This window comes from Dermacentor albipictus, chromosome 1 (genome assembly GCF_038994185.2).
Source record: "Dermacentor albipictus isolate Rhodes 1998 colony chromosome 1, USDA_Dalb.pri_finalv2, whole genome shotgun sequence".
Lineage (NCBI taxonomy): Eukaryota > Metazoa > Arthropoda > Arachnida > Ixodida > Ixodidae > Dermacentor > Dermacentor albipictus.
The window spans coordinates 209416848-209432787 of NC_091821.1; the positions used below are offsets into that span (position 1 = coordinate 209416848).

The 15940-nt window shown below is 45.3% G+C and overlaps 2 protein-coding genes across 4 annotated transcripts in view; one reads left to right on the plus strand and one right to left on the minus strand.

Moving 5' to 3' along the window:
- Positions 1–4725: 4725 nt before the first annotated feature.
- LOC135906649 (uncharacterized) lies at positions 4726–13406 on the minus strand. Its single transcript, XM_065438160.2, has 2 exons — positions 13217–13406; positions 4726–6918 (listed from the first exon to the last, which is right to left on the minus strand). The coding sequence occupies exons 1-2, from the start codon at positions 13389–13391 to the stop codon at positions 6614–6616; spliced, it is 480 nt and encodes a 159-aa protein (XP_065294232.1). The 5' UTR covers positions 13392–13406; the 3' UTR covers positions 4726–6613.
- Positions 9503–15940, plus strand: part of TP53INP (Tumor protein p53 inducible nuclear protein) — a 35982-nt gene continuing 29544 nt past the window's right edge. Inside the window, exon 1 of one of the 3 annotated variants that reach the window (XM_065438153.2) lies at positions 9503–9804. The gene's annotated coding sequence lies outside the window, so the exon portion shown is untranslated. Of the gene's footprint in view, positions 9805–13924; positions 14120–14214; positions 14332–15940 lie in introns of those variants that run through there. The other 2 variants (XM_065438152.2, XM_070530811.1) reach the window with 2 other exon arrangements.

The following is a 15940-nucleotide window of genomic DNA, read 5'->3' on the forward strand; positions in this document are numbered from 1 at the left end:
AGTGAAGTACTTTACAGATGCTTGGGGATGGCTTTTTTTTTCATCTATAAACAACCAGTCTAGCATCCTTTCTTGTAATAAAGATAGCTCGAGGGAGGCAATCTTAATGGCAATTTTTTCTCTCCACATCTTAACATAATTAGTGTGCAAGTGACATATCTCAGAAGAAAGGAAAGTCAGGATCGATTCACTTTTCTTAAGAAGTTTCATTTCTGAGTTTTCATGCACACATAGGTAGCGCAGTGACTAAAATTGAATCATGCACAGTACTTATGCCCAGAAATTCTACTGTTATCCATATAAAAGTCGAAGCAAAATTCAAACTAATGACCCATGCATCTTGTTTTGACTCCATGTTTGACTTTTTTTTTTTTTTTAGCCTCTAGAGATTAATTTTCTGACTCATTCTGGTGCAGAGAAGGATAAACATGACATAGAGCACCAATATAGGTTACATAAATTGCTTAAAACATGGGAGCAAAATAACATGTACACTCTTTTATGGTGACTGCACCGTTTCATAAAAGCTGCCATGAAAATGCCTATCAACAATGCTGAATTTCATATATTGTAATATAAATGAAGTCTGTGCTGTACAGTTCAATAACGATTGGTAGCTACAGCTGTTATGGTCCCAAACTTTCAACTGTTCCGATATTTTCTTTACACACTAAAATCCTCAAAGTAGCCATCTAAAACTGCCCTTGTGCAACAGTGGGCTGAACAAAACCTTCTAGTATCAAAATACTGTGTAGCTTTGTTGTCTACACGGAATGAAAATATTGCTACTGATGTCATTGATTGATTAGTAGGATTAGCCCCACGAGCAATGATTGTTTCACCTGTCTGGTTGTAGCAGTATCTGTATATCTTTAGTTGGTCCAAAATGGCTTGCTTTGCAGCGCATAACATCTTGCTCCACTGAGAAGGCTCGGGTACATGCGGTGATAGTCTGTGTCAGTCTTGCACATTTATTGTAAGGCGATTCTAGCTTGTATATAGCTAGTTATGGAATACTGTGATGCAGCATTTGGATTTGTGGCTGCTGCTGACTAACCTAGCCAGCAACCTTTAGCGATTTGGGTATGGATGAAACTTGCAAGGTGCACAGACTATAGTAACTCATGAGGCACTGCTGCTGGTACAGCTGTAGCTCACTGCCTTCTTTCTAGCTCTGGCTTAGGATGTGCTGCACGTCGATGGTTAAAATGTGCGCACTGAATGGAGGATTCTCTCCTGCTTCCTACGAAAGGCACAATCGAGGTGCAGTTACCTAGTGTTTTAAGAAGATGCTACGTTGTCATTGAATCGTGGTCCCTGGACCACAGTACACTCTCTACAAAACTTGTGTGAAAATGAAAGTACAACAACAACAAAAAGGTGGCTAAAGTAAGGTTTTCGAAGACTCAAGGCAGATGAAGCTCACTGACATGTCTGCTTGTTGCGGGCAAGCAGTGAAAAGCTCAATCCCATTGAGAAAACAATTGTGGTTTTATTGGCACATATTTGCTGTCTAAGATCAAACCCACAGCTATAATATGAACTTGTGTGGACTTCATTTACTTGCAGTACATATGAAACATGGTGACAAAAAAAAAAAAAAAAACTACATCTGGATGAAGAATGCTTGGATGGCCTTAATGACCTCGTGACCTGTGAAAATGATGAGAAAACCCTACAGTATAAAACGACTCAAGAAACCGCAAAACGTAGTTGTGCTTAAGCACATGCCATTTTTCAACACAGCTGCAGGCTGCCACAGTAACAACCCAACTGCTATTAAATTTACCAAGTGTCAATTAAAAAAAAGAGGATGCGGGGTGTTTCCATGGCCTTTCAGCATCTGCACACAACATTCAAGTGCATATTTCTTGTGCTTAAAATTGTACCTGCAATTATACTCTTCACCGACAGTCAAGGGCAATTATTTGCATACAGTATTTCTTAGATATGTTTACAATAAAAACTAAACATTCAGAATTCACTTTTTGAAATCTGCTACCTTTATACAAAAATTGTAGTTGCTGAAATTGCACTCTACAGCAATTTACTCTTACTGTGTCGCAGGACCGATGGCTTTCCTTTGCCCTGCCAAACATTTACTTTGGTTTATTTGTTTATTTACGAGTACATTACAAAGCCCTCATGGGACATTGTGTAAGGGTGGCAGTAAATATATACATAAAGATTACAATACAAACAATAACACCTTAAAGTAAGACATCAATTAGTGCGGAGTGATGCAAATGAACCAAAGAACTTAACAATACATACTTTAAAAGCAAGGGCGCAACAATAGCATTAAAAGTTGAAAAAACAAAAATGAAAACGCAACAACAAAAGAAATAGTTATTTAAACTCAACGGTAGCAGTGCTACAGAGAATAAAGATAACTGACAAAAGATTTTCACATAAAAAAGAAAAAGTTCCACTGGATAGCCTGAGTGCATATTGTGTTTTGGCCATAATTCATCAGTTTTTGGCACTTCAAGGAGTCTTGAAAAATGAGTTTGGTGAGAGATATTGTCAGAAGTGGCCTTCAATGTACATTGCACTTCTTAAATTGGAGAACACAAAAATGTGTGCTTTGGCTGATTCGGGCACATGTTATGACAGCAGCGACTGCAGGCTGTCATGAGTTACTCGATTCATAGCTACGACTGCAGCACTATTTTACCACGACTTCGAACTGTTGTTGCATGTGCTCTGGGGTGACTTTTTTTTAAATATAATTTGTATGTTTATTTGATGTAGAGTGAAACTTCATTTGCATTCCTTCCGAGTCTCTTTTTCCCATTATGGTTTCAACAAGGTACCGTATGTGCACTTGTATAGCATAATCACAAATATAATGCAAGGGGGAACTTTCAGTCTCTCCAAAAGAAAAATATATTATCATTATACAAGTTATGATGCAGCATACATTACAAGGCTGGAAATTTCTAAATAAGACCCGCCTTATATTTGTGCAAATGTGCTAAATTTGTGTATGCACTACACGAAATCCTTCCCAGTGCACAGAACAATTTTTACTCGGACAACTGTGGTATCAACTTTGTTCATTTATTATTTCCCCACAGCCTGTGTGAAAATTCCTATTCTTAACTATGTGCTGGAAATGGCATCGGCTAGCTTGGATCAAGCAGCCACATTAAGTTTGCTTTCACAAAGGAGCTAACTGAGTGAGTGTTCAGACATGCGGAAAGCTGTCGACATTTGATGCCCTGATACTCATTTCAAAAAAGCCCTACAGAAACTCGCCAGACTCCAATGAATCATTTATTCCCTGAACTACATTAATACAAACAGGAAATCTGAGCCACGGACTTCTTGATATGTCTAGGGAATCCCATGCAATCTCAAAGACACTAAGACAACTGCAGTACAATCAAAAGAACTGAAAATTTCTGGACAATGCTAAGAATCTTTCACGTAATCTGAAGAAGCATGAAGCTTACATATAGTGGAAGGTGTGCTGTCTACAGCATGCCTGCTTGGCAAGCCAGAGGTGGCCTGCACTTTACACCTGGAGGTTTTTTTTTTTTTTTTTAGTTTAGCTATCTTTGGTAACTGCAATTTTTTTTGCTTAACCATTTTTATGATCCAGTCCCAAAGATAGTGCAGTCTAACATAATGGTAAAAACTGCATGGTGGTAAAGTACCACCATGCAATACACCTCTGGTTGCAGATGCTGCATGGGGTTCTGAACTGCCCCTTCAAGAAGAGGCACTCGAAGTACCGGTCAGCTCCCGCATACGGGTAATGCAGTGTGGTAAGGAGAATGCTATCCATAGCACACAGTGCAATGTAGTGCCACAAATAAGCATCTCCAAAAGCATGCTAAACGCCTTCTTGGATAGCAACCGAAGATGGTTCTTTCATAAACATTTTTTCAGTTTTCCGCATTTGCTTTACAAATACACGACTTTTGCAGAAAGCATTGCAGCAAAGTGACACTGATAGAGCAGTGGAAGTGTATATTACAACAGATGTACACAAGTGCCGGAGGCACTCTGTTTTGATCGCGGTGTGCACTGCTGTGGTACAGTGCACGAGGTGAGCCTGACTAAACCATCGGCATTTGCTGTACCCATATAAACCATATATGGTGCAAGAAAGTCGCTGCCCGTTCGTACCGCTTAATCTGTATTTGCATTTTAAACAACTTAAACATTGAATTGGTGCACCTATGTAGTCACAGGGGCTTTGGCACAGCTAGCTTGAGCAATGTGCTACTTTATACAACCTTCGTATGCAATCTGCCTTTTGTTTATGCATTGCTGTAAAATTTATAAGAACCATACCTAGCACAAACCAAGACACAAGCAAGTTGTTTCCAACTGTCGCCTTTTAATGCATTTTGGAACCCATCTTCAAAATTGCTGCAGTGACAGTAAGAGAGAGAGGCAGAGATAGACCCTCTTCGTAATTGTAAAGGTAACATTCTGACAAAACTGTTTGCCATGGCTGTGTGTGTCCTCTTGTCTCCCTTGTGCTTAAGGTTTACTAGCCAAGTGCGAAAAGTATACACATTTCGCACTTCATTTATATTTGAACAATGACCAGTGCCATTATTAGCTGAGTTAATGTACAATGTGGCTAAGTATGTGGATGAATCAGGAAAAGAGTCTACTGTGTTGGTACCTCTTTCAATATGCTGTGCTACAGCAGCAGTCCCTGGGGCTGCTGCTGTGGCATTATGCATTCCACATTCAGGAGAGAACTTGCGTTTATGTAGACATTTTATTTGAGTGCTCACAATAGCTGCAGAATGTAACAGCACATGGTGTATACAACAAAACAAAAATAGCTTTTCAACACATGGAGCAGCAACAACTCAAACTATAATTAGTAATTGACATTAGGCTCTAAATAAATGTAATCTTTCATGATTGTACACTGCGTAGTGTCTCAAGTACTGTCAAGCCTTTCTTGTATAAAATGAACTGCATATAAAGTATTTTTTTCCATGCTTCAATTGTTAACAGCACCAAATAAACAACGCTTATGCAATGAATAACAGTCATTTTAAATAAAATGGGCGGTCAGATTTCACCACAATCTGTTCAGAAAAAATGTGCAACTGCTCACTCCTCTTCAACACAAACAATGGCAGTGTATCCATTGAAGAATAGGCCGTTTCAAAGCAATACAAGCAAAATAAATATCAACAGAGAGAAAGGCCATGTTATCCGGCAGTTTACAGTTATCAAATACTACTATGATTCTTGCATTTGTTAAGGCTGCTTCTTACAGTGGCAAATGGTTCAGCAAAAATAGCTTTTGGTACTCATGGCTGTGGTGTTGCAGGCTGTCATGTCCTTAGAATAAGCTGGTCTTCTTTTGGCTGTAATTTACTGAGACATCAAACAAGTATTGCTTTTAAATGGGTGCAACATGACTGATGAATATTATTTTGATGATGTAAACCCCTCTTAAAAATGGTACGTATATAAAACAATATTAATGAAACTCAGGACAACAGTTCCAACCAAAAAGGCAATCTCTTCTGAGGTATACAGGTGCAAGCATACATGAAGCATTGTTGAAGCAGTCCCCGAGGTATCTCAGTGCATTTTCAAATTTAGGTTTTGCTGTTACATATATATATGTATACATAAGCGTGATTTCTTATTTTTTATTCATTTGCAGAGTGAAGTGCGGGTCACGAAAAAATACCATCAGAACTTGTATTTTGTAATGCTCTGTTTCAATCCACTTATTCTTCATAACAAGTGGCCAAACCCAGCGATAATGGTGGTGCTGCGGCGTCCGAGCTAATAACCAAAAGCGAAAAGAATGGAAAATGAAAAGAAACATATACTTTGTTCAAGACAATGCCCAGATAAATTGTACACTTTAATCCCAACACAGTATTCCGTGGCTCACTCTGGTTTAAGCAAAACAAGGGACTGTAGCCATTAAAGCTTGGGCATGTAGAAGCACAAGCTACTTTCAAGTGTGCTGACAAACTCCACTTTTTTTTCTCTGTTCTGCTCAGCCAATAATATCCCTTTCATATCAAATAAGGTCATCCTGAGTGAGACTTTATTTCCTTGCCTCCGAGATGTTCATGAAATACAACATTGGAAAAATTTTTGACATTCTCACAAACAATGCAAGGTAGTTAAGGATCACAGGATTCAAATGTCCAATGTATTGTGCATGAACTAGACCTTTTTGCCCCTTAGAACAATGGCAATTTCATGGTATCTCAGACAATGGTAAAAGATAAAACCACATTTTAATCAGCCAAGGATGAACGTGCCCTATTTCACAAGGAAATCTGCACAGCATTAGGAAAATAAAAGGTATGGACGAAAAAGAGCTCGCAGGCCTACATCACAGGACACGAGCAAATCTGCAACTTCTTCAAGCAAGCTCGGTGGCGTCTCATGGAATAATTTTTTCCTGAGCCTGGCAACACTGCCTTGGGAAAAGGCAGTGTGGCAGCTTTGGGCTGTCAAGACAAGGAGGAGGAGGTTCGGAAAGCAGCTGCTACAGAGCGAGCCATGAGGAGACAACACCAACAAGCGCAGCTATCATGCCCCCTTAGGGAGCAGAGGGTCAGGGTAAGGGGAAGGGAGCAGGCTGAGAACTGCAGCACAGAGCTCAGGCAGCACCTCCACCAGCATTCTTGAGGAAGTTGCCCAGGAAATTTTTGACAGCGCTAGTAATGAGCTGCTTGACCATTGCATTCTCAGTGATGAGCTTCAGCAGCGCCTGTGGGTCCTTGAAATCTCCAAATTTGGAGATGGTGCTCTGGATGGTGTCAGCCAAGTTGTCCTTCTCCTTCTCAGGCAGCTCTCGGATCACATCGGCAGCCGGGCGCATCTCTGCCTCCTTTCCACTGCTGCCACTGTCCTTGCTGTCCTTGCTGTCCTTGCCATCCTTGGATCCACCACCAAACATGCTTCCTGCACACACACAGAGATCACAAGGTTACTTGGGAACTACCATAGCAGACCTGTAGTAGTCTCATTTAAACTGCACATCTGAACCCCAGCAATACAAAGAACACAAAAGATCAAACCCAAGAGGTACTAAGTCAGCCCTTCAATGTTCTTACTGCAGATTGATTCAGCAAGACTGAAAATTGTGCCCTGCTTACAGACAGCTGCACGAAGCGAGGCGTATAATAGCTGTTCATGAGCCTCTAATGCTTCACACAAGTGAGAGTAAGTTGTGAAGTGACGAAGGGGTAGTGATAGAAACTTATTACCTTTGTCACTTGATATATATGGCAACTTACCATTACTCCTAAAGAGAACTTTACTTACTCATAGGTAAATTTACCCATGGATGGATGAATAATGTAAGTATGCTCTTTGAAATGGGGTGGTGGCAAGTGACCAAGCTCGTTCTTTTTGCCTTTCTGCCAAGATCTGCAGCTCATGGTAACAAAATATTGAATGTTTATGAAAGTGCTTCTTGCAAGTGTGGCTGCTGTTGCAATCTGCATACCAGCCCAGTGGATGTCAAGTTGTCATGCAATGGCTGCCTCAATGACAGTAAGATCCCTAGATAAGTTGTACAGTAGACTTCTGTTAATTTGACTCTGGTTAATTCAATTTTTTGGTTATTTGTATCCCAGCTGTAGGTTCTGAACTAAGCCTGTGCAATTCTATAGTACCAAACCTTCGTTATTTTGATCCTAAAATTAGCCTTCACTAGATCATTCAAACTTTACCAGTCAGCACGCACATGTCTGACCCCTATGGTGACTCCAATAGCGACCCCTTTAGTAGCAGCATCTTTCTCGGCAAAGCTTGGAAGACTGAATGCATTGCACACGTTATCTCTCATCGAAAACGCCTGGCCTACCCTAGAAAAATTTTCTAGCAATAAGCATAGCTCAATGTCCGATTACAGTATTCGCTTGATTCCAACACACCTTTTTCTCTTCTTTTCGTGAGAATTGGGCCGAAAATTGCCTGTTCAGTGCAATTGGTCATGATACCAAACATTCGTCTTCGCAACGTTCGTATGATTTACCGCTTGACAGGGATGTATTGCGGCGAAGCTGACTTTAGGAAACCGGCCGCCATTGCGCAACAATTTTTCTTGCAAAAAAAAATCGGGTGCGCGTTAGATTTTTACTTTGTTTAGGAGATTTACCGTTATTTTTACGTTAGTCTTCTACTTTGGACACACAGAAAGTGAGCGCGTGTTTGATTCGGTGGTGCGTTAGAATCGGGCACAAAACCGCCAAGTGAGCCAGTGGTGTGTTCAGGCGCTTTTTTGGCACCTTACTTAATTCGACCCACCGGATAATACGATCAATTTCATTGGTCCCGTGACGGCAATATTGACGGAAGCTGACACAGGGCAACGGCGCCACGGTTTTCAACAACGGCGCCGCCAATAAACACGAAATCTGTGCGCACCCATTATCTCAACTGTGCCGAGATTTTGCACAGCACACAGATGACAGACGCAAGCAGATGGGGAGTGCAGTGTCGCGCTGCTGCTGCTTCACCAATCATAGCCTCGCCAATGCATTCCGGAAAAGATTTTTCTTAGCTACGGAAGGTATTCCTGGTCATCAAAATTTGCGGCTCTATTAGAGTTGTTTCGGCCGTCGTCACCTAGCCCGACCAGCCTTGAAGCAGCAGAAATTGCGCTGCCGCGAGCACGCTAGCCACAAGAGGAAGTTGCTCAACATTGGATGAACCCTGTTGCGCAACTGCTTGCTCCGCGTCGCCCGCCGCTCAAGGCCGCGACGGTGGGGCTTCACGCCTACTGTGACATGCGTGCGATGCGCGGAGAGCGCTCGGAGATTCGAATCGCACAACGGGGCACAATGGCGTAAATCGGGCGGAGCAGATGTCACACAGACGGCTGCGGCAAGGGCACGAAGCTTTTGCTGATGGTAGCGAACCGATCACCTCTAAAACCCTTTCTATACATACGTTTCTAACAATCCACCTCTCACGTAGCCAACAGTGAATCTGCGCCTTCACAGCCGCTTTAAACGCACTAAGTATATCTGTACTTTGTTGCGATTTATCCCCCAACAATGATCATCATCAATCGCACACGATTCCTTTATGTGGATGGTCTTTTTTGTTTCCTCATGGTGATACGCGCATATGCCGTTCGTGACCCGACAACCATTATTGCCAGCTGGAAATACCCTAATTGAGCTTTAAGATTACACAGTCAGGCTTTTAACCCCGAACACGCACAGTTGAACATTTTTGTTGCGAGGGTATGCACAAAGTGCAGCCGTGTTGATGTGCCGATGCCGAGGAAACTGTTCCGTTTGTCGCGAACGTCGTGATTTTAATCGCTTATCTGCCGGTCCCTATGCTGCGGGAGTAGTACGTATGCATTGGTTCTTCAAGACCTGAGACATATCCAGCGCTGCAGAAAAAAAGAAACAGCATAGAAAAACAGGGGAAGAAACGACAGGAGAGTGCAGTCGTCTTTCTTTCTTTCTTTCTTTCTTTATCTCTCTCTGTTGTGCTACGGTGTTTATCTCCTGAAGCGCTGGAAACGTCTGATTTCGAAGTTCCAATTAGCTTCTTCAAGAGTGACGTCCTTTTAAGTGCACAATAATATGGCTGCACAAATATGCAATTCCTATGTATTGAAACAACCGACATAATCGAGCGGCGTTCGTGTTTAATTGCTGAGAGCGACTCCTTTTCTATGCGGCGTGCGTGACGGGTCATAGACGGGTGCGCGTGCAGTGCTTTCGAACGCAAGCATCTGCGATCTCAGTTGCCGAGACTACTACGCACCGCTGGTCTGGTTTCACTATTTCCAAGCTCCCACTCGTGTGTTTCCAGCGACAAAAGGTGAGCTGTCAAAGGGTTTTCACATCCCTTTCTGGGACGTCGGTGAGTCTCTGTCCTAGACCAAGGTTGGGGCTGTAAGAGGTCTACATCCTCAGGCTTCAGAAGGACAACATAGGCCACAGCCGCTGCTCATTGAACCGAGACCGTCGATACTCGTGTGTAGACACCGCTTAATTGCGTCTCGCGTTCTTCAGACCAGACATTCAGGAAAGCAGCTGCTGTGGCATCGAATCAAGCATGATGAGGCCGGCAGAGTTAGGTGCAAACGCCAGACATCCAGGAATGCAGCTGCTGTGGCATCGAATCGAGCATAATGGGGCCGGCAAAGTGAAGTGCAAAGCGCGTTTCAAACCACAAAGCCCTACGTTTACAGACCGTGGCAAATTGCCAGCCGCAGTAGTCATCTAGCACTAAGGAATTTGGTGGACGAAGCTATCGCCTGTCATCCTATGTATTCCGCAGATTGAAAGAACCGAATACCTCTTCTCACGTAAGCTTTATAATTCAGAAGATATATCATTCCCTTCAATCACGGTGTGTACAGATGTGCGTAACATATGCTGTGATATTATGCATTTAAAAAATAAACGAGTTCGTAAGTGTACGTTACCAACAAGCAACAATCTGTTCCAATGTGTAGGCTTTAGAGTTCGGGTTGGGTTTCGTAAAACCGATATGTTGTAATGCGTTTTTTTTCTTCGAACAGTTAACTTTTTTTATTTCTATTTCTTTTTTCTTTTTTTCTTTTTTAAGCGTGGCCGCTTTGTATGCCCCCGTCAAAACATCCCCGTTCGGCGAGTCAGAATACCCTCCCTGCTGATACTACAAAAATGTGTTTTTACGTGCTAAAACCGCGATCTGATCATGAGGCACGCCGTAGCGGGGGACTGCAGATTAATTTTGACCACCTGTTTTTTTTTTTTTTAACGTGCACCTAAATCTAAATACACAGCTGTTTTTGCATTTCGTCCCCATCGAAATGCGGCCAGCACGGCCGGGGACTCATTGGTGCAGCGGCGTCGAGCAAGACCGAGTTCTTTCCGGGTTTCGTCACCACGGCACCTGCTCGCCAACATAGCCGACTTTACGCCTTCCCCCACTACTTGGATCGGCACATCATTGTGATCCAGCCTCGTGCACGCTGTTCCCACGCCACGTGGCACTAAACTATCCCCCGTTGGGCAGTCCAGTCCAGTTTCGTTTCTATCCCAATGGTTCGTTCCTGCGGCGGCGGTGGCGTAACTGAGCGAACGAGCACAACAGCCAAGGATGAAAGAAAATAGCGGTGCGCCGCCTGGTGCCGCGCACGACGTGTTCTGCGACGATCGCTATGAGATGGCGCCAGAGTACCGCGCGTCATCTGTTCTCTATCTTCGGTCACAGCTTTTCATCGGCTAGCTAACAGATGTTAAACGTTATCCCTTGACGCACGACGCGCCATCATGTATCAGAAGTTTCTCGAATGTTATAGATAGTTCTATCCGTTTGCTGTTGTCACCAAAGCTTTTTGTAATCCGATTCTACTCGTGACGCGAATTGTGTAGTACTTTCTGGAAGCCATGCGGGCACCACCGATTACTCTGGCGCCTTCGACGAGCCATGCATAAAAGCCGGCGCGCTTGACCTGCAGATCAGATTTCCGACGATCGCCCTCTCTGCTCGCCGCTATCGTTGTGCTGGAGTAATCTCGTTACTTGTAACGCTTCGCTCCGTTTGCAACGTGCCGCACGAGACATTGTCCGCGCCAGCAAAGTCGCAAAATGAAAACACGTATATGATCTGCGCCCAAATTTCGCATCAGAGTATCGTAATCACCGGCTTTTTTTTTTAATTCGTCTAAAACCCATCATATCATTGATGGGACGGGCGTTCTCTCGCCTTTTCAATAATTTTTCGGATTCAAATTGGCTGGCAACGCCTGCGAAATGCACAGCTGTCTGCAGAGCGAAAACAGCTGCACAACAGCTTTTAATCTTGCCGTGCTGCGTGGGAGCACTAGTTTTGAAAATTTAGCCAACGCGGGGATTTTAGCTTGCAGCTGCAGACAACCCGCTGAACGAGTTCTTCCCCATCCCCTTAATTGCTGAATGTGAATGCCTCACGGCAGTCCGTTTTCGAAACGATTCGAGCTCATCCGTGATTCGTGAAATGTGACTCAGGTACAGGTGCAACTTTGAAGACAGGCAAGGCGCGATGCGCAGCGCACGCACACGGCGCCCCTTTATCGTCCACGTTATCGCCGAAACGTGGCATCACACGGCGTGCGGAATGCGGTGCTCGAGGCCATTCCGGAAAGTTTCGTGGTTGCGTCGCTTGAGCCGCGCCTTTTCATCCTCCTCTCTGTCCTTGTCGCATAGCGGACATCATATACCTATATAGCCGTCAGTCACACACAGCACGCATGCCGCGTTATCTTAAATCATAAGCGCGTTTGTACTATCCGCAAGGTTAGCTGGTTACGTTTGTTTGTAGTTGGGCCTGGGCTTGTTTACAGCAAGAAGAGTTTGGGAGACAATGGCGCTTCTTCATACGGAGACACGATACAAACGGAACGCCATAGGCACGGGCGGGGCTCCTACAAGCCTGTCGCAACGTGGTCGCCTCCTTCCCCAACGTGATGCGTTCATTCCTGCCTTTTCTTTTTTTTTTTGTACTATAGTATATGGAATAGCATTCCGCAGCAAGATTTCGTAATACCTGCTCGTTGTGGCCAATATCAAGCTGTCGTGCACCCGGGTTCAGTGAAGCATTTTCAGCTCCGCGATCCCCATGGCAACCGACGCTGTAATTTTATGTGCGCGCACTCGTTCACAGAGAGAACTGACTACGTCAATTATACGACGGAACAATGCAGCTTTGAAATGACGCTAATGCCAGCCCACGACTTATGATCTTTCAAGCAGAAATGACCTGGAAGAAAACTCAATACGCGTTGTGCTCAATGTGCGCGTTCATGTAACAGGTGCATCCTTATGGGCCAAGGCAACACCGCAATCCGCACCCCTCCGATACTAAGAAATTGATAAAGCGGCAACACGATTAAACTTCGGCTCCAAACCGTCAATGGAAAAAGCGAAGCGAGGCCACCAGATATGACAGGGCGTGTCCACACCGGTGCTTCTGGCGTCCGCCCTGTGGTCAGAACAGAACCGCGCCAGACACATGGTGTTAAAGTGCAGACATTCGCGGATTTAGTTAAGTAAGAATGAACTCGTATCTCTCACTGAAAACGCACCGAAGATGCTCGTGCGCCAACACCAAGGTCACGAGGCGCGAGCAAATTACGTTGATCTGCAACTTTGGAATGTTAGACGCAGTATGCACGACTAACAACTGAATTCAGTGGTGCTACTATCCGTAATTACCCCCCGCGCTCTAGAAAAAAAAAGTGAACCTGTAACGAGATACGAACCAAATCCGCCCAGCTTGTTGAGCATCTTGCCACCGATAGCTGAACCGGCGCTCTTCGCGAGGTTCTTCTTGGCGTCATCGTCTCCAGAGGCTGCAACTTTGATGTTCTCATCGGTACAGAGCTGGCAGAGGATGTCCTCCAACTCCTTAGTACTCAGCTTGTCCAGATGAGCCATGTCTGACGGCAGAAATAACGACTGGGAGAAGCTCACCACGAAGTGCTGCTGCGCGCGTACAACTGAGGAGTCCGGGCTGTGCGGAGGAATCAATCGGCCTTGACACAAAAACTGCGCCAATGCGGCAGCAGAAAGCGCCCGGAAAAAGACACCGTTGTTTTGTTTGTGAAGTTTTGGATGCTATGTTTTCGATAAGTAAACGTTATGTATGCGTAAAAGAAATATGTGACAACGGTTAAATAATAAATCAGTGTTATATAGTCTGTTGTGCGTATATTTTGTCAAACGCTTTTTTTTGAAATCACATTAAACGTCACGTCCGGCAAAAATTGAACTTCCGGAAAAGTTTTTTTTTGTTGTTGTTTTTTCTGTTACTAGCGGCCCTCTCTGTTTTTCTGTTTTCACTATTGTTTTTTCGCCGCCATAAGAGCTCCAGGGAGCGTGCGTCATCACGTGACCTACGATCAGCTGGTCGACGCCGATTGGTTGCCCAGGGCACTGACGGCCAATCGTAGCGTCCCCCCTTGACAACTGTCGAGCGCTCAGCAACAACAACAATAGCAAAAAGTTGCCTCAGCTGTGTGTTCACTGTGCAAGGGTCGCTAGCTGGACGGAAGGCTTTGTTGTGGCACCCACTGACGTTATTTTACGAGTACTAAATGTATTGTAAGTCCTCCTGCTGACCAGAGTCATCGTCTGCCATCGCCAGGAACACCATCTTGACAAGGGTGAGTCCATGCAGTTAACATTTCTCAGTAACGGCTCGGAGGTGACCGCTACAGTTGGGTCATCCGAAGGTCCACACGGTTATTTTCATCGCGGTGCTTTGTATCCAGCCCTGATTTCTACTGTCCCAACGCTCCGGCAATCGCCAGCACTTTAGCTATAAAGGTTTTGTCATGGATGGAGCGGAAATCGGTTTTCATTCTGCAGCCAAAAGGTACATTGCATGATCTTAGCAGCTTGTTTGTGTCTTGTGTATACGCGGTACTGCATTTGTTTTCAATGTCATGAATGCCCTTGATAAATGCAAGAATGAAGCGCTGTTCGTTCTTTGTTTTTACCCCGCGTCAGTGCATTTACCAGCGCCATATAACCGCGAGTGGCTCCGCGCGGAGAGCGCCAATGGATTAGCCCCGGAGCAGCTCGGCTGTTATGGGGGGAAGAAGGGGGTTCCGGGGCGTTCCCTGTTCGCGCAGCCAGCCTTGGCGATGCTGCCCCAGCAGACGGTTCCGTGCCCGTCGCGAACGGGGGCAGGCTGGCCTACACGGCGCGCGCACTTTCGCGCAGCTAGGTGTAATATTCTCGCCGCGCAGTATCTCCATCAGCCACCGCCGAGGCCTCGGCGGCACAATAATAATTGCGCTCGCATACACATATACAATCCCGTTGCTGCGGAGACCTGGCCTTCGAACGACCCGAACGGGCTCTTTCTTGTCCAACGCGCAGCTGATACACTGCGGCGCGCATCATTTGTAGCCCGTTCACGGAAGCGACTTGGAGAGAGCCACTAGCTCGCTTATCGACATCTCGACATCTCTCCAAGCGCGGTTTTGTTTGAGAGCGCGCTGCAGTTTGATACACGGGAGTGGCAGAGGGCGATCGTGCACCCACCACCACCGTTGCTTGGTTTCACTCATTCGGGTTTCATTACGTCAGTGCCTGCGCGCATTCCCTTGTTCCCTGCCTATGGCGGGTTATTTCCGAGTATATGCAGGCTGCACGCTTTCGGCCGCCTATTTCGGGTGGCTATAGTGTACACTGGCGTGCTTGTGGGCTCGACGAGCAGCGTGCCCCTTCGACTTTGCATGTCAGTTGCAAGGTCGCGTAGCGCGCGAACGCCGTAGCAACTGGCCCCGCTGCAGCTGAGTGCGCTTTCGTAGACACAGCGTACCCCTCACCCTCTGCTTTCAGCAATGACGCGGCCGTCACTGTACCGTACGTGGAACGACTGACTCTGGCAGCGTGAGAATTAACACGGCCTGGTTAACCGACTGCGTGAAAATTATAATGGCTACATGCTATATACGCCGTCTATCGTGGTCCCTGATTCACTGCACCGACGGCACGAATTCCTGCCTTGCTTGTTTGAAACTGCTGTCAGAGCGCGTCGAGACATGCCCTGGCGACGTTCTGTACTACCCCGTGACGTGCAGTTTGTGGTCCACTTTATCCAGTGCCACTATTAAGTAGTGGCAGTACTTGCATGTAGTTACTGCCGTACGCGGTAAACAGGACGTCGAGAGGCGACAAACTATTAGCGGGGCAGAAAGAACTGGCTGCATTTGAAGCTGCCGCAGCTCGGGCTTCGTTGCATAGCACAGAAGCTCTGCGGGAAACAGTGCTGCCTTGGTGTGGTTGCTTCACACAGCACTCGACGTCGTGCGCTAGTGTCAGCTAAATGTATTTCGGCGTGGTCATGCGACAGCGCTTGGTGCGTATAAATTTGTAAACCCGATGACCTTTCAGAAAGTTAAACGAACAGTTGCAGCGCTTGTTTTGCGTGTCTCAAGCAGTTGACTGCGGGTACATTGGAAGCAAACTGGCGG